The sequence below is a fragment of the Bemisia tabaci genome, chromosome 1 (assembly GCF_918797505.1).
Source record: "Bemisia tabaci chromosome 1, PGI_BMITA_v3".
NCBI lineage: Eukaryota > Metazoa > Arthropoda > Insecta > Hemiptera > Aleyrodidae > Bemisia > Bemisia tabaci.
This window is the reverse complement of record NC_092793.1, coordinates 86,915,192-86,939,377: the sequence shown is the minus strand read 5'-3', so window position 1 is coordinate 86,939,377 and position 24,186 is coordinate 86,915,192. Positions and strand designations below refer to the sequence as shown.

General features: G+C 40.8%; 1 protein-coding gene across 1 annotated transcript in view; it reads right to left on the bottom strand.

Annotated features, from left to right (window-relative positions):
* The window catches only part of Rok (Rho kinase), a 112,000-nt gene that overhangs the window by 6,012 nt on the left and 81,802 nt on the right, over positions 1–24,186 (bottom strand). The window contains exons 17-22 of the mRNA XM_072306539.1: positions 20,585–20,608; positions 15,218–15,378; positions 13,641–13,895; positions 9,203–10,237; positions 5,907–6,111; positions 684–900 (exon numbers count right to left, since the gene is read on the bottom strand). Of these exons, the coding sequence (XP_072162640.1) occupies positions 684–900; positions 5,907–6,111; positions 9,203–10,237; positions 13,641–13,895; positions 15,218–15,378; positions 20,585–20,608 (1,897 nt within the window). The remainder of the gene's footprint in view (positions 1–683; positions 901–5,906; positions 6,112–9,202; positions 10,238–13,640; positions 13,896–15,217; positions 15,379–20,584; positions 20,609–24,186) is intronic.

The window sequence follows — 24,186 nt, the reverse complement described above, 5'->3', positions numbered from 1 at the left end:
ACGAAAGTGGGGAAGAATGAACGAGCTGACTTGCCATCTTGCAGGAAGGGAGAGGGGGCGGGGGCGGTAGAGGTTCCCCAGATAACTTCAAGAGGTTATAGAAAGCTCTTTCCACTCAAAATGATAGGTTAAAACATGTCTTTAGGAATCCCTCTTACCAGTCTAAAGTCTAAAGTCTTCTTTAGATCTTAAGATTCTTAGATCTTTAGATTTTTATTCGTAATGGACCTCTACACTTTTTAATAATTTCATAAATAATCAATAAACAAAGTAAAAGATAAAAGATGAGGAAAAATGAAAATATACTAAAAGGAACTAACATAAATTTAAAAACAAAATAAAATTCATAGAAGTTGATTTTAAAAATTGAAACAAAAATAGAAGTCTCTAAAGTCAGAATCGTCTTGGCCAGTTGGTCAACATTAACAGCATGAATTTACTCACCTTACATGAATGTAAAACAAATCTGTGAACAATCAGTATGTTTGGGCTTCCTTATTTAGCCAAAAATAAAGGGATTCTTGACAGCAATATGATAACAGTAATTTTTTTCAGAGGAATGGCTACTTCTTTCTTAGCAATTTGCTAGGTAGCCGAATGCCTCCAATTCGTATTCACCACTACCAATTTCAAAACCAATATTTAAAACCAAATAAAGTAATCACGTTGTATTGTATACTCACCTAGGCGATACTTTGGCACCATCAAAATTGTTCGCTTTATAACCACACTTCTGAATTTTCTTGCTTAACCTCTGTACCCAAAGTTTTTGGTCATCAGTATTTGAAGCTAGGATGAGAAGTTCTTTGGCAGAGTTAGGATCACAGTGTAATTTACAGGGTGCAATGGCTGCTTCTTCTTTCTTATCAAGATGATCTTTATGCACTTTGATGCGGCAACCTAAGGAAAATATGGAAAATCATTGGATAATATAAATCTAACAAAAGAGAGATCAATACAGATACATAAACGTTTCAAAGAAAGGGAGGATATGAAATGTAGAGGGGGAATTCGCGCTCTACATAAAATTTTGATGAGACTACATAAATCATGTTGGTAAAATTAGTACCTTCTCTAATGGTCCGTTAGTTTGTTCTCTTCTCCCTCTCATCCATTCAGGCAAGTAAAGAATTGGATCGCATTTAGCAAAAAAGAGCCGACACAATTTCAGTGTTTTCAAAAACGTGCAACTTCTTTTCTTTAAAAATGATTAATATATGTACAGTTTTAAAATTTGCACAGTTATTTTCCTTAAAAATTAAGAATTTTTAGTTGGGAAGCATAAACTATTTGCTACTCTGAAAGATTTTTTATATAATTATGAAGAAACAACATTTTAACAATACAGTAAGGGGCCGTCTACAAATTAAGTGAGGCCCTTAGGGGTGTGACGGTAATTTTTCACTTCAAGTGTGTTGGCGCCCGAACCCAGGTGTCCCGACGAGCATCTGGCACCCTAAATTTGTGGCTTGATCTGCTGAAGCTCGATCCTTTCCGGAAGGCTTGCTTTCTGACAATCAGGATCGTACGAGTTCTCACTTTTCCTCGCCACAAGGGGGAGGGGGGTCTTTAATAGCCTTGGGGTGCTTTGGGTGGGGGAAGGGGGGATAGGGCTGAGCTTTCCAGCCTATACTTAAAGAAAATGCAAAAATCCATTTTTCGTCAGGTTGATAATAAAATTCAAGATGAAATAAGAGGAAAAGCTCTCATACGTAGGTATAAGAGAAGCACTCAGCAGTTACACAAAGCACAAGGACGGGATTGAAATAAAAAGACACGGCTCTAAAGCTGCATTTCTACGGTAAAGGTAACGCAACAGCTGTTTCATATGAAGGCGAATTTTAACAGGTTCCGAAAAAATTATCACCGGTGGAAAAAAGTTCGTATGAAAACAACTTAATACCTGGACTTTCAGACTTAATGATAAAATAACAATAAACTTCCTCGCATAGAAAATTTCCAGAATGTTATTTAATTTATCCACTAATTTATTTTTAATAACGTTAAAGGGGGTATTATTAGATAGTAAAAAGAAAATTCTGAGAATCTCGTCGGTCATGTTTTGGTGAGTTGGGGAGCCATTCAATCGCTTTAGCACACTACAATAGAAGGATTCTAGTGGCAAAACGAAAACAAGAAGCACCTGCGGTGCCTTTCCGCTCAGTGCTTAATAGAGGAAATCTGCACATCACCGATTAATGACCGATCAGACTATACTCCAGTCATTTATCTTGATTGATACTTCTCCACTCCGTGGAGTGATGACAAGTGACTTCATCCTTATATCAACTTTATACTCATTACGCTTAATAGAGGAAATCAGCACAACACCGATTGCTCACCGATCAGACCATGCTTCAGTCATTTCTCTTGATTAACACTTCTCCACTCCGTGGAATGATGACTAGTGACTTCATCCCTACGTCCACTTTATACTCTTAACTACAAAGAAGAAAAAATCTTCAATTTTGCTCCACATATTTTTGTTAATTAAACTAATTGTATCATTACTATTTCCTACGAACTTACTTCAAAAGTTTAGTTTCACTAATGAAAATAATGACCTAAAAATTCATTGTTTTGCTAAATAAAAACGTAATGCCTAGATCTGTGATAAGTGAAAAAAAAGAAGGGGGTTAGTCGAGCCTTATGTAATCTTTAGAGGGGGGGTTAAAGATGTCTTACAGTGCCTTGCGAGAGGGGAAAGGGGCTCTAAAAATGGGAAAAAGTGCCCTACGTAATTTATGGATAGCCCCTAATCGCGCAAGTTCTTTTTTGCTAAGTACGATCCAATTGTGCTAAGTAATGAAACAAACCGTAAGGCCTTCTGAACACAACGAGTCAAAAATTTTGAGTGAGTGGTTCCCATTAAAGAACTGGTGGCAAGGCATGCCTTTTGTATTTTTACTGGCGATTGTACAACATTTCCGAACTGACATACCGATCATGGAAGAAAAATCGAAAATTTCATAAGTCTAAGTCACTGTTCTTACTGATGAGTTGTACTTCCCAGTTCATCTCTTTTCGTAGAACTGCAACCGCAGATCAATATGAGGGGCTGATTGTAATTATAATCATTGAAATGATATACATTTTTATGATGTTAATTGATTAAGAATTTAGAGAACCCGGCACGATCCTCTTGGGGAATCCCCTCATGTCACATCTAATGAAACCTGGGTATGTTGCTCAGCTAGTCATTCTGATTAAAAGCTCTCATGACCTGAAAGAGATCCTTCGTGCGGTTTTCGAGATATTTGCCGTTTTATATGCGTGAACGGAGGTTCCACTGGCCAAACCTTTATGTGGAGATACTCGTGCCCTTCCCTTCCAGTCCAATTCGGCCCCTCTTCGCTTCCCCGCCGCCAATATCAGAGGCTCTAACTCCGACGCTCACGACTCACGAGGTTGTGCCTATCATCACCAAGTCGTGTGATAAGACGGCATGCGACGCACATTCGATGTACTCTTTTTACTGGCAAGCAAGACAGGAAACCTCTTTTCTTCTCTTCGCAAAATTTAAGTGAAAAATTGTTTAAATTTTACTTTTTGATTCCGAGGCAAATTCTGAGAACCTCAAAAAATCGCTCGCACAGTTATTACTTATATAATGATGCTCCGTATTATGATAATGCTGCTGAAAAATAAGCATTGACTGGTTTTAATCAAATAAAAAAATTGACATTTTCTGGCCAAACTTTGCAATTTCAAAAAACAAAAATATGGCAACCGCGCATGCTTCTATCGAATCAGATTTAAGATTATCCTCACAGTGTATAAAGGTAAGGGTTTCCATAAGTTTTGGTGATAATCGCAACTCAAAATCTGCATTGCCCCGTCAGTCGCGTTATTATCGGGTACGTAACTTGGCAACACCGGATAAGGGGGTGCAATTCTTTCAGGGAGAGTTTGAAACTTTGGAGGGAACCCATTTACATGTCAAGGACTAACATACGTAAAATTTTATCTTAATTTGACCAGATGGCGGTGGATTTTGGTGGTCACACATTGGCTTTTGCCGCCATTTTACCCTTAAAAATAGAAAAAGTCGGGGGGGGGGGGGGGGGAATGTATAATTAGAAAATAAATCCTCGTAAGTTCATCGATAGTTCTTGATGATGACTCAAAAAAGTTGTAAAATATATCACACGGAAAGGAATAAAATGTTGATTTAGCATTTACATTGTTAAAAAAATGTCTGACAAGTTTCAAATGCTGATTTTACTTTTAAAAAAGGCCAACTTAACAGCGCCCACGGTACAATGAAGAAATTCAAATGTTGAGTTAGCATCTTTGTACTGTAAAATCAGCATTTGAAACTTGACGGACATTTTTTTAACAATGTAAATGCTAAATCAACATTTTATTTCTTTCCGTGCAGTCCAGGAATTCAGCCATATCAAAATATTATTAATGCGGTATTAAGAATGAATTTACAGGCTAAATCCAAGTTTACCACCTTATGCTGTATGAAACAGTCAAATTGACTTCAAATTCGTAATCAGCGACCCAAAAAACCCCAAGCAACATATATTACATGTCATCATCAGAGATGTTCTAATTAATGCCACCTAGATCGGGCACTGGAACCAATGTGCGACGCCGCCCGGTGATGGTGAGCAAAGTCTCGTGAGAGTCAGAGTTAGAGTTTCGGGAAGTGGAGAGGGGCCAGGGTGGACTGGAAGGGAAGGGCACGAGAAGCACCCCACAATGGTCTGGCCGGCAGGACTTCCATTCACACATATAAAACGGCAAATACCTCGAAATTTGCACATGAGATCTCTTTCGGGTCATGAGAGCTTTTGATCAGAATGACTAGCTGAGCAACATATCCAAGTTTCATCAGATTTGACCGAGGGGGGGGGGGGGGAAGAACCCCACACGATCCTCATAAGGATCGTGTGGGGTTCTTTTTAATTATATGATTGATTTCACATAACTTCTAGATGATGAGAAATAAAATATAAAATTCTAAAAACTGAACTTTTAAAGATTAACAAAGTATCTTAAAACTCCTAACCTCGGTTCGCTGAGTAAAAATGAAACGACTTGAAAGCAGATTTAGTGAAAAACCTACAAATAAGCGCACTAAATATCTTGGATTCTAGAAACCTACGCATTTTGGAATTCAGATGGCTGATTGTTGATAGTGATAGACAAAGCGATAGACTAAGGAGACAAGGGGAAGCAGAGGGATCCTGATTTTTGAAATCTATCGACAAAGTGATAGACTAAGAGGGTAATGAATAGAGTAACTAGTAGCAACCCACAAGAGACCCTGTAGTTAGTCAGTCATTTTCCCCATTAGTCAATAACAGCTGCTGGTTTCAACCAATAGGATAGCTCCAACTTCCTGTCGGCCACTTTGAGTATTGATCTCAATATCAGTCAGCAGGATTCTTCAACCATGATTTCTACTACCGAGCTTCTACTTATTCATTCGGATATTTGCACCGTTGACTCACTTTTCATGCCCAATAATATCCATCCCTTTTACTGTGCATCACACCCAAAAAACTCGTCAAAATTTCTGACTGCAGATTCGTTTCTGCCTCATGACTAAAACTTTTTAAAAATCCCTCCCAAAATAGTCTCAACTGGGTATGTTTCACTAATGGCCGACTTTATTCTACTTTATTCTTTATTCTTTATCCTTTCTACTTCTTTATTTATTTCTTTATTCTTTATTATATCTTTATTAACGTTCATCTAGATGACATAATTTTGCTACAAGTCACCCTTGGCACTTTCTAAAAAATGCCAAACACTTGTTTTTACAAAATATCATTTTTCCGAGGGGAATATTCTATCCCCGAATCTCCTCCTTTGCAACCTAAAAAGGAGTCAAGAAAACACTAGAAATTATCAGTAGGAGGAAGGAAGAGGATAAAATAAAATATGCTTACGTCTACATTCCATAGCAGGAGGAGGTCTCAGCATATGCCAACATGGTTTTGAGCAAACCTCACAATTTGTTGGAATATGATAAGAAATTTGAAGGAATTCATGACCCTTGAACATAACTGTGCCAGGTTTTTCATCACTTCTAAAAGTACTTTGATCTAATGCTTCGTTTGGTTTTCGTGCTTCACCTTCTCCAGCATACAGTAGCTATATAAAGACAGTTAATACACGAGTGAGCTTGTTTAAAAATGAAACTACTCAATGATACGGAGGGTTTCCTTCTCAAAATTATGTAATGCTTTAAACCAAGATGCTATCAATGAATTAAGTTTTCCACATAGTCTTGCATTGTCTTTGGGGACTGTTTGGTGGAGACACAGCAAGTCCACTGACATACATGAGATTTTCATGGTTGTTGCAAGAATTACGATTTCCTACGGTTGAGTTGCGGCTATACCTCAGGGAACCCTCTTATCTTTGAGCTGTCTCTGTTTATGCCATGAGGAGCGGAAACGGCAGCTAATACGTTCTTTTCGCAAACTAATAATCTTCATTGACCTGTATATTTAATTTGTGCTAACTTCTTTCCCTGCAGAATGAGACTTGCTTTTCATTTTGCAGTATTTACATGTTTTTCTAAAACAATTGTAAAATTATTGTAAACATCATAAAGAGCAAACTGCTGTTAAAAAATTTCACAGGAATGATGACTTTCCTTCCTCCTTTCCTGCCTCTCCCTTCAATCAGGCTGCTTTAACAGGAGTTCCAGGAGTGTGCCTTCCAGCAAAAGAAGGATTAAGGGGTTTTCCTTCAAAACATTATCAATCTGCAGTATCATTCATCTGGTAAATTGTGTCACATAAGTAAGATGACAGCCGCGGCATTGAAGTTTGATACTACGTGACTTCACCTTAATTTTTTTGCTGATCATTGATACATTATTAAGCCTCCGAGTATTCTTCCACTGGGTTCCGCCACTATTTTGCTTACATTAAGTAACTTGCTAGATCCGCGGGTAAGTGAATCAAACCCTCACTATGCGGGGCCATTTGTAACTAAAGTTTCGAATGTTGCCATCGTATAAAAAATGGCATAATATATGAAATACACAACATATGTAAAGTAATTAAAAATGAATTTGAGTGACTGTCGCAGCATAAGAGAAAAACTGTGCAACAAACATTTTGACAGAATTTATCTTGAAAATGTGAAAATGAAATCGACTTTAAATTATGTAGAGAAAATGAAAATATGTGAGGACAAATTCTGTAACTGTGTCCAGAGGAGGTTAGGATCCATCGATGACCTGGCGATGTTGCCAGTTGCTAATGTAATTTGATTTCTCTTAGGTTTTGTTCCACCTCGATTGTCAGATACTTATCAAGAACGCAGGCTGATGATTGAAATGATGTGCATGTCACTAGACCAGGACGGAATAGAGCTAGGTCATTAGTAGCCTGTGTCGAACCAACGACTGGGAAATTGTTCAAAGGCCCCTTGCCAGGCCAAATTATCTGCTGGCTAAAGGTACCTCTTTGCAGGTTGTAAGCTGACACCTAGTCGATTATTTTGCTTGTTAACAGGCTCACTAGTTGATTCCTGGTCCTTATTTTGACAAAGCTGACCAATGGCATTGCTCCATTCCGTCACAGTTTAGTGAAAAACACATCATTTGAATAATCAGCCTGTGTTCGTAATATATATTAGACAGTGTACTAAGTATGAAACCGTACAGAGTTTAAAATTCCATTGCCAACTGGCAACCTCGCAGGATCATCGATGGGTTCTAACCTCATCTGGACACTAACACACAATTGTTTGATGCATTTAAACATCTCTATGCATTTTAGGGTTGAGTTTAAATATATTCACACACTTTCGAGATAAGTTCTGTCAACATTTTTTAATACAGTTGTTTAAAAAATGAATGATGAATACCCGCCCCTCCCCCCCCCTCTGGAATTTCTTCAAACTTTGTCTATTGATTACTCATACTCCCAAAAAAATACATCCCCAAAAAAATTTTTGGGGGGGAGGAGGGCGCTTCGGGGGGGGGGGGGTGGAAGTCAAAGCCTGTGAGCCTCGTTGTCTCTCGAAAAAAGAAAGATATCAGGGTCCGGAATTTCCCTGGGCGATGCGCTTTTTTTCGAGAGATTTTAAGAAAGAATAGATTGAGCGACATGATGCCGTGGCAAACCATCTACACTGGAATTTATGCAGACACTACAACATCAAATTAGTCGAAAAATGGTTTGAACACAAGCCAGAATCTGTCGCGGAGTCTTAAGATGTCACAATTATATGGAACGTGCAAGTACAGATGACCAGTTGATGATTGCTCTATTCATGCTGGAGATGGGGTGGTCTCCCCTACAGCATATCCAGTTCAAAGGTTTGTTGATTCAGCGGAAAGAGTACCACGTTTTGAAGACGGGATGGAACTGGAAACTCTTGAAAAGATTGGATTCTTCAGAGGAAAATGAAGAGGGAGTAATCCAAATCTAATGCCAGCAGTTCCAAAACTTAGGATGAATAAGATGTGTAAAGATCGCATAAATATTATTCATAATAAAATCATCAGTGAACTCATCTCAGGGGAGGCGGATCTCGAAGAAATCCACTTGGTCATCTACGCTTGTGCCTGCACTGTCACAGTTTTAAATGGCCAGAAATTAAGGTTGCAGTGAGCGATGTTCAAAAAGACAGAAGAAACCTGCCTAGCAACTGAGACTCGAAAAAAAGATCGAGAAATTGTGGAAGGAGATCAGTCAGACTACTCAATATTTGAGAGGTGTCAGAATCAAGAAATTGGAGAAAAAGATTAAAGATTAAAATATTCGTTCAAATTGGTTGAAACTGAGATTATTTTCAAATTAGCCACCTGTTGAAAATCGCGGTCGGCCCGATGGCGGAATGAGAGTGTCTAAGCCGGCCAGTTCGCCAACTGGCTGCCCATCCACGGATTTCATGGACTGGCCACTTCGCTGACAGGGCATAACGTTCATATGCATAGGTGTATATAAAAGTTGGTGTATGTCATGAATCTCATTCCTTGTCATTTTTTACATATTGGCAATATTCGTAACTTGAGTTGCAAATGACCCTACATGCCCCACCCTAACTTGCACTAGTAAGAATACTTTTCTCGCAGGTTCAATAATCATAATATATCAAGCACCAGGTAACTTCACCTCATACTTTCAAATGATACATTTTAAAAATGGACTTCACTGATTCATTATAAAACATTTGATGCAAGTAGGAGTGTGAAACAATGGCTTGTCACAGAAAGTCTTACCTGAAATATACGAGGAATGTCTTTCGCATCTGCACGGATGACATCACCTTGCGTGACAGAGCGCACATGAAAAACTTTGCTGAGATCAAGAATGAGGACTGGATCAGTGTTTTGTTTATCATTTTCAGAATTATAAAAAATGATCTTTTTGGAGGAGACAACAACATACTGCTTCTTCCAGCCGTGCCTTTTAATGTTCTGTTTGTTGGGTACTGACAACCAGCCTTCCAGTCGACTATCTTGCATGTACACTTCATCATTTTCATTATCAGCGCTGCTGAGTGAAGCTGTCTCACCACCTAGTGTAGCTAATCTTCCTTGAAGTTGCTCTATTTCAGACTCTTTGGAGTCTAATTCCATCTGAAGTCTTAACTTACTTGAATTTTCTTCTGCGAACTGAACCTGCAGTTCTTGTAAGTCCTTCGTCAACTTGTCAACCATCTGATTGTATTTTTCTCGCTCTTGTGTAAGTTCTTGTTGGAGCTTGCGACACTCTTTTTCTTTCTTTTTCAGAACTGAAGTCGAAACTTTGATCTTATTACTTGTTGTGCTCATTCCCTTACGGTTCATAATTTCAGCCAGTTTGTTGACAGCCTGTGCCTTCAATAGTTGCTCTGTTTTCAGCTGCTTGTGCAACTTTTCTAATTCATCACCTTTGATGAGCTGTGAATCTTCATGCATCTTGTTAATTTGAATACTTAACTCTTCTTTTTCTTTCATGAGTTGCTCAACAGTTCTCTTCAATTCTAGTTCTTTTTCTTTGATCGATGAGAGACAGTTATCTTTGGACGAGATATCAACTCTGTGTTTAGCTAGTAGATCCTTGAGTTCCAATTCTTTAATAGTTTTTTCTTTCTCAAGATCTGCTACTGTTTCTTCCGCGATAGATCGGGCCAGAGCTTCGCTGTCTGCTCTTGCCAATGCTATCTGCAGCTGGTGGGTGATGGAGCTTCTTTCTTCTTCTAACTCAGCAATAGCTTTATTTTTCTCATCTAATTCTTCTCTCAGTTCTTGAGCTTGAGTCTTGTACAATTTCTAGGAGAAACAAAGTAAAAACAGAAAGACATAAAAAAAACTGTTCCTGAGCATGAGATCTGTACAATTTCTGAAATAAACAAACTAGATACAGAGAGACCTGAAAAAACTGAAAATCCATTCAAGGAAAATTCATGATTTGGACAGTATGTGTGAACATGAAGTATTGATACATTGGGGCCCTTAGTTAGAGACCTAAAAACGGCTAAGAAAACGTTCCAGTGAGAATAAATTGTTGTAAAAAACCATGAGCAGTTTTATACTAGCTAAAACCATGCATCTCTCATTTGAACTGCCAAAACTTGCCCAATTTTTGTTCAAGTAAGCTGATTCAAGTCTCAATAGATTTCTGATAAAGTCTCCTTTCAATTAGGATCAAGTCAAGAGGTTACGTGGCTTTTGAATGGGAAGATTCCGAACTTTTGCTGGAGCAAAGATACAGGGTTATTCAAAAGTTACGCACCACTGGCCATAACTTTAGTTCTAATTATGATATCGATTTGCGGTTTGTGGCGTCCTTCCTCATATCGAGGGGGAAACTTTTTGAGGTACTTTTCAGTTCTTCACCCCCCCAGGGGGAGGGGGGGCGGGGGGCAACTCAAAAATTTCAAATGGCAACCCCCATCATGTGATACATCGTTAGAAAGAGCATGAAAAAAGAAAATTTTTGGCGCAAACCGGAAGTCGATCTGACCCCCCTGTCAAAAGTTAGGGGGGTCCAAAGGTTATTTAGGGGGTCCGTACCTTCATTTTTTAGGGTAGCTTCGGCGGCTCTTGGACATACCGTTTCTCTTTTCAAAGAGTCCTCGAATACTCCAAGTCTGATACCGAAGTCTTCATATTGCCCCCGGGCCACCACAGCCCCCCCGTAGGGGGGGATGGGCCTGTTACAATGAAACATTGCATTAAAATGCGAAAAGTCACAGAAGAGCTTCAAACTTAGCATCAAATCCGAGTGGAACTTCTTGCCGATGTTAACGCAAACGCAGCCTGCGACTTTAAAGTGAGTTTTCAAAACTCTTAGCCCCCTGCCCCCCTCATTTTTGGTTGCAGAGCGGGTAAAAACCGGGAAATTCACTACAAATAATGCCCAAAACTAATGTCCAACTTGAGGAGGACCCTTGAAACGTTGCGACCAGTCGGAGCATTGGAATACAAGGACTGCCACCCCCTTAAAGTACGGAAACATCCAAAACACCCCCGCTGCCCCCCTCATTTTTCGTTGCGGAGCGGGTGAAAACCGGGAAAATCGCCAGAAATGATGCCCGAAACCACTGTCCAACAAGACGAGGACCCTTGAAACGTCGCGACCAGGCGGAGCATTGAAATATAGGGACTGCCGCCCACTTTAAGGACGGAAACATCCATAAAAACCCCCGCTGCCCCCTCATTTTTCGTTGCAGAGCGGGTAAAAACCGGGAAAATCGCCAGAAATGATGAACCGGTTCTTACCAGCTCTGCAACGAAAAAAGAGGGGGGCAGCGGGGGTTTTATGGATGTTTCCGTCCTTAAAGTGGGCGGCAGTTCCTGTGTTGCAGTTCTCCGACTGAGCGCAACGTTTCAAGGGTTCTCGTCAAGTTCTACAGTGGTTTCGGGCATCATTTCTGGCGATTTTCCCGGTTTTTACCCGCTCCGCAACGAAAAATGAGGGGGGCAGCGGGGGTGTTTTGGATGTTTCCGTACTTTAAGGGGGTGGCAGTCCTTGTATTCCAATTCTCCGACTGATCGCAACGTTTCAAGGGTCCTCCTTAAGTTGGACATTAGTTTTGGGCATTATTTGTAGTGAATTTCCCGGTTTTTACCCGCTCTGCAACCAAAAATGAGGGGGGCAGGGGGCTAAGAGTTTTGAAACTCACTTTAAAGTCGCAGGCTGCGTTTGCGTTAACATCGGCAAGAAGTTCCACTCGGATTTGATGCTAAGTTTGAAGCTCTTCTGTGACTTTTCGCATTTTAATGCAATGTTTCATTGTAACAGGCCCATCCCCCCCTACGGGGGGGCTTTGGTGGCCCGGGGGCAATATGAAGACTTCGGTATCAGACTTGGAGTATTCGAGGACTCTTTGAAAAGAGAAACGGTATGTCCAAGAGCCGCCGAAGCTACTCTAAAAATGAAGGTACGGACCCCCTAAATAACCTTTGGACCCCCCTAACTTTTGACAGGGGGTCAGATCGACTTCCGGTTTGCGCCAAAAATTTTCTTTTTTCATGCTCTTTCTAACGATGTATCACATGATGGGGGTTGCCATTTGAAATTTTTGAGTTGCCCCCCGCCCCCCCTCCCCTGGGGGGGTGAAGAACTGAAAAGTACCTCAAAAAGTTTCCCCCTCGATATGAGGAAGGACGTCACAAACTGCAAATCGATATCATAATTAGAACTAAAGTTATGGCCAGTGGTGCGTAACTTTTGAATAACCCTGTATGATTCGTTTCTTATAGAAAGTGGCTTAAAAATCTTAATAGGCTGATCAGAAAAGTCTGAAATTTACTCCCTACTTAGCAATCTGCTCAAGAATGTGTCAAGAATGTGCGCATTTTTGAGCTTCCTGCTTCTAAGGGGATACAAGGCAAAGACATACTTTAAAACAGAGAAAATACCTTGGCTTGACAACTCTGCACGTTATCTAATGACCACCGCCATGATGTAGGTTGGGCAACAGCACAGTCGTCGCAACCGCGCAAATGTGAAGGAAACAAATGAAGTTTGGTAAGAGGAACGAACTAAACTATTCGAAATCTTTTAGTAGCATAAATTTCGATACTTTTTTGACCTTCAATAAGTAACTGATAATGATTTTTATCATATATTACGACATAAAGTAACAGCCAGCTGACATCATTGTGATTATGATAAGTTGTAGTCCGAAAATCACTTGGAGAGGGTGACTCCGCTGTATTCAATTATATATTTGCCGTAGTATCTTTTTTGAAGCGGAAGGCTCAAAAATGCACTCAAATCTTGCCAAGATTTCTAAGTTGGGAGTGAATTTCAGACTTAACGCTCATGCGCACGATGCGCTCATGGTAATGTTTGACCCATTTTTCAGAAAAGACACGTCTTATTTTTGCTCTGGCAAAAGTTTGCAAGAGATCCATTGCAGTGGCAGTCCAGATTCTATCTGGGAATCCTATGAGATTACAAAGAAAGTAAAGCGAACGTCCAACTAGGGTGTTTTGTACTTAAGTGATCAGCGTTAAGTTTATAATTTTGTTCCCAAACTGATGAGACTGTCTTCAGTTTGTCTTTAAAACATTGTTTGTTCATCAAAACGCTTATAATGAATGGTAACATTTTCGGAGGTAATAAAAAGAATTTGACAGTGCCAGGATAAAATCAACAATTCACTTTAGTGGAGGGCTTGTCCCATGGAACATCTGTTACGGAAATTGATGAGAAATAATTTACCGAGAAAAAGTTCTCTGCTTCAAATTGGTCTTGAAGTTCTTTCATTTGAAGGTTGTCCACTGAATGCTGGGTTTTGAGTTTGTGAAGTTCTTCATCGATGATACGCTTGCTTTCCCTCAAGCCCATCACTTCTACAGTGAGTTGAGCCTCTCTTGCTTTCAAGTGCGCTACTTCTGATGTTTGAAAGCCTAACTCGGACTGCAGACTGGATTTTTTCATCTGCTCTTGTTCTACTTGAACCTGTAATGTTTTGCTCTAAAAAAAGTAATGATAGGAGAGCATAGAAAAAAAATCCATTAGAATCGTGACCTGAGTACTGTTGAGTATCAAGATGACAGAACAAGGCTGGGTCTGTACAATTCTGGGGCAAAATCTAAGAAATAAAATTCTAAAAACTAGAAGAAAAAACTCAGAGCATTTCACAAGAAAGCTCAGGGGGAGAGTATTCATTCAGCTTCAATAGATGCAACATGCATTAGAAATGCTTCGCCAAGGTGCCACCAACAAACCGCAAACGGTTTCACTCTTTTTCAAGCACATCCAGTGGTCAAAGGTGGGTAGAACCTGCATTTGCATTTCGAAGCTATCTAAATGACAAGTTAAAAAAAAGCACCCTCATACCACTTTTCCTCTCTATGTTACATCTAGCCTCCTAACCTATGTACGGTGAAAATCGGATAAGATGATATTCTAACGATCGACACGGTCTTTCTCAAAAAGGACTTGGGCACCAAAAAATAACAAATTAAGTTTTCGGTGCTTCCGTAAAGCTCAGGTATAAATATATCTTGTTCCAAAGAGACAAGCTGAAAACCGATTTTAAAGCCCTAAAAACATCTGCAAAGTCAGGTCATTCTCAAAAAGACTCAAGCACTAGAGCGTAATATAGTACTCGCTTATCAAGAATTAATTCGTTTTCAGTCCATCATGCAGTTATCCCGAATTTTTAAGAATGAGGAGGCAACTATTTGTTCTTTCAAGACAAACATGTCTCTGTATTTGAGTTTTTAGCGATTTTTTCCACTTGTAAGCAATTGCTAAGAATGTTATCATGAGTAAGTAAGTTATCGTATTTTATTTAAGGCAAGTGTAAATGAAAACTGCTATGCACATTACACATTGAAACAATATGAATTTGACTATAGATAGGAAAAAATATTTAAATATTTCCATTCATTATCAAAAAGACTCAAGCATCGATTTGTAATCTTCTTCTTTTTCTGTTCTAATTGTAAGAAAATTTCAGAAACAACCATAATCCGATTTCGAATTGAAATTTTCACACATATTTATTTTTCTGACCTCCAAGATTTAGAACAGGTCGATTAAGACAGAGGTCTTCCAGACCACTGGAAACCCTGAGAGATCCAAATTTTACAACCATTAAGTATGCCAGGTATACCTAAACTCTTATCTACCCTTTGCCCACAGATCACTGTGGCTTTCTGGAAGAAAAAAAGGGCTAAACTAATAAATAACTGAATAGAAAGTAAATGAATAAAATGCAAAATAAATCATAGAAGGAAAGAAAACAAGGAAAATACACGACAACAAAAGAACAGGATAAAGGTACAAACCTTATCTACTTCTTGACGATGCTCTCCCTCTAGTTTTTGCAATCGTTGTTGAATTTGGCGATAGTCAACTGATAACATTGACATTTGACGTTCCTTCTCCTGACACGTAAGATCAGACTTTTGCCTTGCACTTTTTTCTTCATTCAATTTAGCTTGCAGAGCTAGGAGCGACAATGAAGAATTGTTGAAATTATTTTTCACAAAAAATCAATAAAATTAACACGAACGTTAGGTTAGGTTAGGTTAGGAAACGCAATAAAAAAGGTAGCAGGAATCATCGAAGCCAAGCAGCCCCAGATGTATGGATTTTGATCATAAAATAAGTGTACTGAGCCAAAAAGTAATACATGTTAGAGTCCGTACTGCAGCGGCAGGCTGATCAGTAAAGTTGAGAGACAAAGTGATGGATAATGAGGACAAGGAGAAAATGGAGGCATCCTACTGGTGAAAGCTAATGGTTGCAATATGGACAAATGAGGCAAGAAATGGACTGATTAACGGCAACCCTGGAGAAACCCTATGGTTAGTCAATCATTTTCTCCTGCAGTCTAGGACAACCAGTCATTTCAACCAATAGGATCGCTCCAATTTCCTGGTGCCTTCTTTGTCCATCGCTTTGTCTATCAATATCAAAAATCAGCCCACATAGTTATGAAGTATGCAGTTACAGAAAAAGATATCTTAAATCGAGTTTTCTTGGTACTCATACTCTTACTCTTAAATTTCAAGTAATTCAAAGGGGCAGGGGAGGAGCAGAAAATGGAGTGCTTTGAATCAAGCTCTTTTGCATATCAAATGCACTACCGCTTTAAAATATACTATCAACGGACCCGTACTAGTCTTAAAAAGGGGAGACTTATGGGGTATAAAGCCAAAAACTCCAAATCAGCTTCTCGACATGTGAACTGCCAATCAAGACTACTCTTTTATATAAAAACAACACGTAATTTTATGGTTCCCACTAGCAGCTCATATGTGTTACACACTTGGCAATCTACAGGGTTATCCGAAAGTCACCTACCATACCTGTAACTTTTTTTCCTAATAGAGATAGAAGTTTGAAACTTTGGAGATGTTCCTAGGTCTAAAGTAGCAATTATTAGTTCCGCCCAAAATTTTTTTTGGGGGGGGCGAGGCCCAACATTTTTTCAAATGGCAACCCCCCTTTCCTTGTGATGCCTCATTTGAAAGATAATATAAATAAAGAAAAAATTTGGCACAAACCGCAGGTCAAAATGTTGATTTTTCACAAACTAGTGGCCGGGCAAAGTTAAAACTGGCAGAAATATGGTAAGTCTGTTTATGTCGTATTCTTCAAATTATGAAGAAGTTCAACACGGCGGTGGATAGATAGCGGGAACTTGGTAGCACGAGCGTTTACTGATGGGTTCGCTACGACGTTACTACGGGTTTTAACTTTGACCGGCCACTAGTTTGTGAAAAATCAACATTTTGACCTGCGGTTTACGCCCAATTTTTTTCTTTCTTTACATTATCTTTTTAATGAGGCATCACAAAGGAAGGGGGGGTTACCATTTGAAAAAATATTGGGCTTCGCCCCCTTAGGGGAGGCGCCTCCCCCCCCCAAAAAAATATTTTGGGCGGAACAAAAAGTAGCTACTTTAGACCTAGGAACATCCCCAAAGTTTCAAACTTTTATCTCTTTTAGGAAAAAAGTTACAGGGGTGGTAGGTGACATTTGGATAACCCTGTACATAGACTGAATGACAGGAACAATCTCCAGGAAATCCCAGCAAAGCTCAATTTCATTGACCTTAAGGCTCCGTTATCTGCGTTCCCTTCAGAATGGATATGGGGAGTTCTAATTTTAGAGCTAAAGGAGTTGGGCAAAATTTTGTGATAATTTTAAAAAATCAAGTAGAACAGAATATGTGGCGTAAATAAAGATCAGAAGTATAAAATCGGATCATGTGTGGGATTCACATTCCATAGGGGTGGTTACAGAGACACTCTAGTGTAGTTCCAAATGTTAAAATGTGATGAAACCTTAGAAACTACATTGCAGCCTTCCTTCTCAGAACTCCACGCGACCTTGACAGGCCAGTCTCTGTCAAAGACAATATCCTCGACCAGCTCTCTTGGCGCTCTGGAGGGGACTCCCGGGGCATGGTTCATTTGAACCAAAGTTAAATGAAAAAACCTGTTACATCAGATTTTCCTTCGGAACCTTAAAATTGGATGTGAGTTGATATTGAATTCAATTGATCAGGGATTGATACTGGGTCGAGCTCCTGGAAAGTAATATCGATTAGTAGATCTTTAGCCCTGAATCGGCTGAAAATTGCTGATTTTGGAGCAGATATCCCATTCGCATAAAGAGAGCATTCCCTCGGCAAACCACATTTGGTTTTTGATGTTTCAGAGTGGGAGGAGTGTACGACGAAGTTTTGAAGCCCCCCTCCCCCAAAGAAACACTCCAGAACCCCCTCCCCCACCACGACAAAAAATGCTCTGCAAATGAGCTCGAATCGATGAGCATGCTTGCGGGTCGCACTCCAGGTCCACTTTGGTAAGGAAAGGGAGATAGGAGCCTAGAAGGAGAGAGGGTTTGGGGGAAGGGGCCAGGAGCCCCTTAAAATATAAGTCCTTCCATCAGTCCCCAATATTGCATTCTCTTCTTGGTGGACCCGCGGTTGCGCGCGTAAGCTTGTCTGATTTCACTCAGAGGCGTAGGTACGCTCATAGTATCTCTCTCAGAATCCAAAAATAATACGGAGAAGAGACTTTCCCAACTTTCTTCTTTCTAGAAAGCAGTATATGTTATATAAAGCTTTGTAATTACTGCCTTGGCTTTCATACTTTCGTGAATTTATTCTGTGTATTTCTGCATAGTTTTTCTTTAGTGATTCCTCTTATGAGCTCCATTGCTTTTGGTCTTCACTGGTTTTAATAAATTCTTTGCTCTGCGGTATTGAATGTTTCATCATAAATATTTAAAGACAGCAAACTCTATATTTCTTAAAAGAGGCTACTTTTCTGTGATTATTTTTTTAATACCCCTTTAATAGTCCACCATGAAGTGTAAGGACGTACTTGCAGAGCCACATTTTAACGTGTTAGTACAGAAAATGTAAAGACGGATGCAAAGATAAGGGAGAGTGTGCCAGAAAGAGAAAAGGTCAGAAAGTTGAGAAAGACTCTTACGTACAGTATGTGTGGATTCTGAAATACTTTGTACGCACCTAAGCCACTGAGCGAAATCGGATAAGCCATCGCGCACAAACGCGGGTTCGCCGGGAAGGTATGCATTATTGGGGACAGCTCATGGCTTATATTTTAGAGGGTTCCTATCCCCTTCCACCAAACTATCTCTCCCTCTAGCCTCCTGTCTATAACAAAGTGGACCCGGCGGCAAAGCGGCGGCAAGGAGCCGGCACCGGTCGGTGTCTTTGCAGTCATAATCTCACTGGCTAATCCCGTGTTCGGGAAATTTCAGCTATGGGGAATCTAATAATCAAATAGATCAGGCGAGAGACCATCCGCGACTTTTGGAGTGGTAGTGCTGACCCACTGTGATCAATTTTCGCTCAAGTTTCTTAGTGTTACGATCTTGCTGCGGACTGTGACTCAAAGTGAATGACTTGTATCTCGATCTTTCTGTTACTCCAAAACAGCTCTTTTCAGTGCTCCATTATCGCGAATGAAATTGCGAAGAAGACGCGCAATAGTTCGTTGCATCCGATTTTCGGCTCGTCTGCAAAATTAAGAGGAACTGTTTTATCAACCTATGCGGAAGTTACGAAACATTATTTTTACACTCATGAAGTATTATGGTCGAAAAACGGTGGACTTGATCCAACGGAGCGTTAAGTAGTTAGTCACATTGTGGAAAAAGAGCGTGTGCGTGAAATTCGGTGCCGAGCATCAATCCCGACTCATTCGCAAAGTTACGCAAAATTAAAGCTACTTCAATTTCGAGCAAAATACGTAAAAGTTGTTAAGTGCTTCAATGAGCCGGATAAATGTTAACCGAAGGTGAAAAAAATTGAAGACTTTAAGAGAGTGGTGAACGAACTTTTTGATATTAGCCCGTGTAGGTGTAAAAACATGGACAGCTGTAAATGCTCTAAAACTAATAAAGTTCCAGGGAAGGAGAGAGCTTTTTAGATTGGACCAAAGAGGGCCCCAAACCACATTAAATAAAGGAATTAATTTTGAAGAAACGGATCGGTTAAAGAAGAGGAAAAGGTGGCAATCGCAGTCCATTGCTTCAATTTTGACAAACGTTTTTTGGTCAAATAGTTTCTCCTCATTATGCAGATGAGCCGAAAATCAGACGCGACGAACTATTAGGCGTTTTCTTCGCCATTCCATCAGCAAGAATGAAGCACTGAAAAGAGCTGTTTTGAAGTAACAGAAAGATCGAGATAAAAGTCACTTCACTTCGAGTCACAGTCTTGAGCGAGATTGTAACGATAAGAAACTTTAGCGAAAACTGATCACAGTGGGTCAGCACTGCTACTCCAAAGGTCGCGGATTATCACTCGTCTTATCTAAATTAGATTCCCCATAGCTGAAATTTCCCGAAGACGGGGTTTGCCAGTGAGTTTACGGCTCCACAGACACCGACCGGTGCCGGCACCTTGCCGCCGCGCGTTGCGTCGGGTTTCCCTGGACCGACCGGCCGGCCCCGAACAGTCAAAGCGGGCACCGGGTGGACGCAACGCGACGATCCGTGCCCTGCATCGCTTAAACGCCCTCTCCGCATGTTTGTGGGTGAACGGTTAGAAATACCCCGAAACGGACGATATTTTTGTCCTTGGCACCGTAATGGAGATGTTGCATGTGTGAGGAATTTGCGATTTGACCGTTGATTGTTAAGTAAAAGTGCGCGAGAAACACGATGGTGCTACTGGCTTTCTCTGAAATCAACTCCCAAGCTCATAAAAAGATCTCAAGTTGAGACCAAAATGGAGGGGATATCCCATGCTATCCTGAGAGTTCACCTCTACATCACGACAAACTCTCCATGCAAAGATAGGGAGCAAATACATTGACAGGGCTGCCACTTTATTTGGGGACTCCAAAACTGAAAACACGGCAACCCTGCTAATGTATTTGCTCCCTATCTCAGCATTAAGAGTTTGTCTTGATGTAGACATGGACTCTCAGGATAAGGTGGGATATCCCCTCCATTTTGGCCTCAACTTGAGAGCTTTTTTTGAGCATGGGAGTTGATTTCAGAGAAAACCAGTAGCACCATCGTGTTTCTTGCAAACTTTTACACAAGAATCAACAGTCAAATCGCAAATTCCTCACACATGCAACATCTCCATTCGGCATTAGATACATTAAAAATGAATGAATTATGAAAGAGAGATAGGGAGAAAAAAACATGATATATACCTCGAAAAATGCAGTCCATTCGAACTGAAGCAATAAGGAGAGAACGAATAATTATTAGAAAAATGGTAATAACCTAAATATTATCTTCATATTTACTTGTTCCCAAAAAACCTTTCAACAATGGGTCAAAGCATTTTTTATAACCAGCAAAAAGCAGCACTGAAAAGGACATACTCAGAAGTAACTGACAGAGCTGAAATGGGTAGTGCCAATAAAAAGGGAGCCAATATTTATAGAACAGATGAGGTCTGTTCTTTTAAGTTAGTTGGTTGGATTTTACATCGACTCTGTGAAAGAGAATTTTCACGCATGAAATTTCAGTCTAAATAGACCACAGGATTTGTGTTTCTTCGTTTCTAATCTGTGTAACAAATTGGGATTTGTTTCCTTTTCAGATCTTTCCCTCCCCCCACCCACACAAAAAAAAAGATTGGCGTTATTCGGCGGTACGGTACCGTCAAATAAAATGTTCTTCAGCGGTACCGTATCCTGACGAGAAAATTTTCTAAGTATCTCTTAGGTGACTTATCGTGATGACTTTTTGACCGCTAACCGGAAAACTTCCTACTGCTAAGGTGCTTGGATGACTTTTTAACTGCAAACCAGAAAATTTCCGACCGCTAAGGTGCCTTCACCAAATAATTTTTCAACCGCTTATCAGGTAATTTCCTACCACTAAAGTGCAAGCAAACGCCATCTTCGGTGATCTTTGGCAATATCTATTCCGCCGACCGGGCACGAGCGCCCGAAGGCGCCGCCCGGCCGATTCTCGACCGCGGTGCCTGGCGAAGACCGGCTCCCGCGGGGGTCTGCGACCTTTGAGAAAGGAGTCTTAAATCTTTGGAGGAGGCAAAAGGTCACCTCGTGGTTGAGGCTGAAGGACTGCGAGAAAATGTTGATACTATATCGAAGACTGATTGGTTTTATAATCAAATTATCTCTTTTGAACACGTCGGTTGGTACGCTTCAGTCTACCTCTACATCTCAATATTTTCTTAAAACGTAAGTTTTGAAATTTTCAAGTTTTTCTCAGTCCCTCAGCCTCGGCCACGAGGTTACCTTTTGCATTCCCCAAGGATTTGAGACTCTAATCCCTAAGGTCCCAGCTAGATAATACTAATAGATCGCTGTCGATGGCGTTCGCTCGCTCATCCGATAAAGGCACCTGAGCGATAGGCAATTTTTCAGTTAGTGGTAAAAAGTCACCCGGTAAAGGCACCTTAGCGGTATTCAGAAAATTTTCAAGAAAGGATACGGTGCAGCTGAATAATGTTTTATTTGACGGTACCGTACCGCCGAATAACGTTTTACACGACAGTATCTACCATACCGCCAAATGAACACTTCAAAAAAAAAAAAAACCGGCGCTCCGCTTCGCTCCGCTTCGCTCCGCGCCGGTTTTTGGGGGGGCTTCGCCCCCCCCCCCAAGCCCCCCAGGAAGCGCGCTTGGCACACGTCTTTTTGAGGTCGTCTAGACATCTAGTTTTTCTTCTTTTTAAGTTTCCCGCGTATCCACCATGGGAAGGAAGTGTATTTCCTTAAGTGGGATTTTTGTAGTCATAATATCGTACGTCTGTAAGTCATTGTGTAATGGATAGTCTTTTTCCAGATATTTCCTTTCCTTAGGCCGCTGTGCGACGCACAGTTCGTCCAAAAACTTTCTTCACCTAACCCTCTGTGCGATGCGCAGTTTGTCCAAAATCTTCCTTCCCATGAACCACTGAGCGACGAAAATTTTGTCCAAAAACTTCCTCCCCTGACCCACTGTGCGACGAAAATTTTGTCCAAAAACTTCCTCCCCCTGACCCACTGTGCGACGAAATTTAATCCAAAAACTTCCTCCCCCTGACCCACTGTGCGGCCCTGCTCCGGCCGGCTCCCCTCATGCCGCGCACCCCTCGCCTCAAACTTTCAAAGCTCGCCATTTTTAAATAGCTCGGTCGATTTAGCTCAAATTCAATAGCAAACCAGTCCTATGGGAGAACTACCACCCATAAAAATTTCAGCTCAAAATATTCATTTTTGCTTGAGTTATCGAGTGGACAAGATTTGACCTCCCCCCACTTTCGAGCCCCACCCCTCAAAATCTATTGCCTCAAATTTCAATTTTTTTTGCAGAATAGTAGTTCTAATGAGTCTCTCCTAAATGCAAAAAAATTGGTTTAAATATCTTTCAACGTAAGGAAGATATAACTACTCAAAAATCGAAAAATCTTAAAAAGGCGGGAATACATACATACATACATACATATATACATACATACATATATACATACATACAGGGTGTTTCAGACCACCCGTACCAGGCCTTTTTCTCGGTTGGTTTAGGTCGCACGAAGTCGGAGACCGCGGGGTTGAATAGGGAATTGACCCCGAGGAATCCGAATTTCGTGGTCTCGAAACCCCCCACCCCCCTTGGGGAGTAAAAGGGGGGTCACGATGCTAAAATTCACGGTTCCCGACCGAATTGCGGATAGATCGCATCAGAATTGAAAAGCACGGAAAATTTCACGTGAAATTGACCCCTAAAAATCCAAAATCGGACCATCCAAGGCCCAAAAATGACCCCCTAAAGAGGGGGCCAGTACCCCCCTCCATAATTTCTCTTTGATCTCAAAATTGACGTAAATTCTCCAGAAAAAGACGGCTTCCCAGGCAATCGACCCCGAGAAATCCAAATTTTATGGTCCCGAAGCTCCTCTAGCTCCCCTTGGGGGGTAAACGGGGGGCCCAATTTTAAAAATCGGGGCTCCTTTCCGAATCGCAAATTGATTGCATCCAAATTGAGGAGCAGAACACATTTACATCTTAAGTGACTCCTAAGAGTTCTAATAGACCCCCTGAACGGCAGAAAGTAACTCCCTGAGGAGGGGGGCTTCGCCCCCGCATAAAATTTCTCAAGATTCCTGAATGGTGGCAAAATTGACGTCGATTCTCCAGAAAAAGACGGTTTCCTATGTAATCGACCCCGAGGAGCTCAGGGAACATGAAATTTAGAGTCCTCGGGGTAGATTACATAGGAAACCGTCTTTTTCTGGAGAATCGACGTCAATTTTGCGACCAAAGAGGAATCCTGAGAAATTTTTGGCGGGGCGAGGCCCCCCTCCTCAGGGAGTTACTTTCTGCCGTTCAGGGGGTCTATTAGAACTCTTAGGAGTCACTTAAGATGTAAATGTGTTCTGCTCCTCAATTTGGATGCAATCAATTTGCGATTCGGAAAGGAGTCCCGATTTTTAAAATTGGGCCCCCCCCCCGTTTACCCCCCAAGGGGAGCTAGAGGAGCTTCGGGACCATAAAATTTGGATTTCTCGGGGTCGATTACCTGGGAAACCGTCTTTTTCTGGAGAATTTACGTCAATTTTGAGACCAAAGAGAAATTACGGAGGGGGGTACTGTCCCCCTCTTTAGGGGGTCATTTTTGGGCCTTGAATGGTCCGATTTTGGATTTTTAGGGGTCAATTTCACGTGAAATTTTCCGTGCTTTTCAATTCTGATGCGATCTATCCGCAATTCGGTCGGGAACCGTGACTTTTAGCATCGTGACCCCCCTTTTACCCCCCAAGGGGGGGTGGGGGGGTTTCGGGACCACGAAATTCGGATTC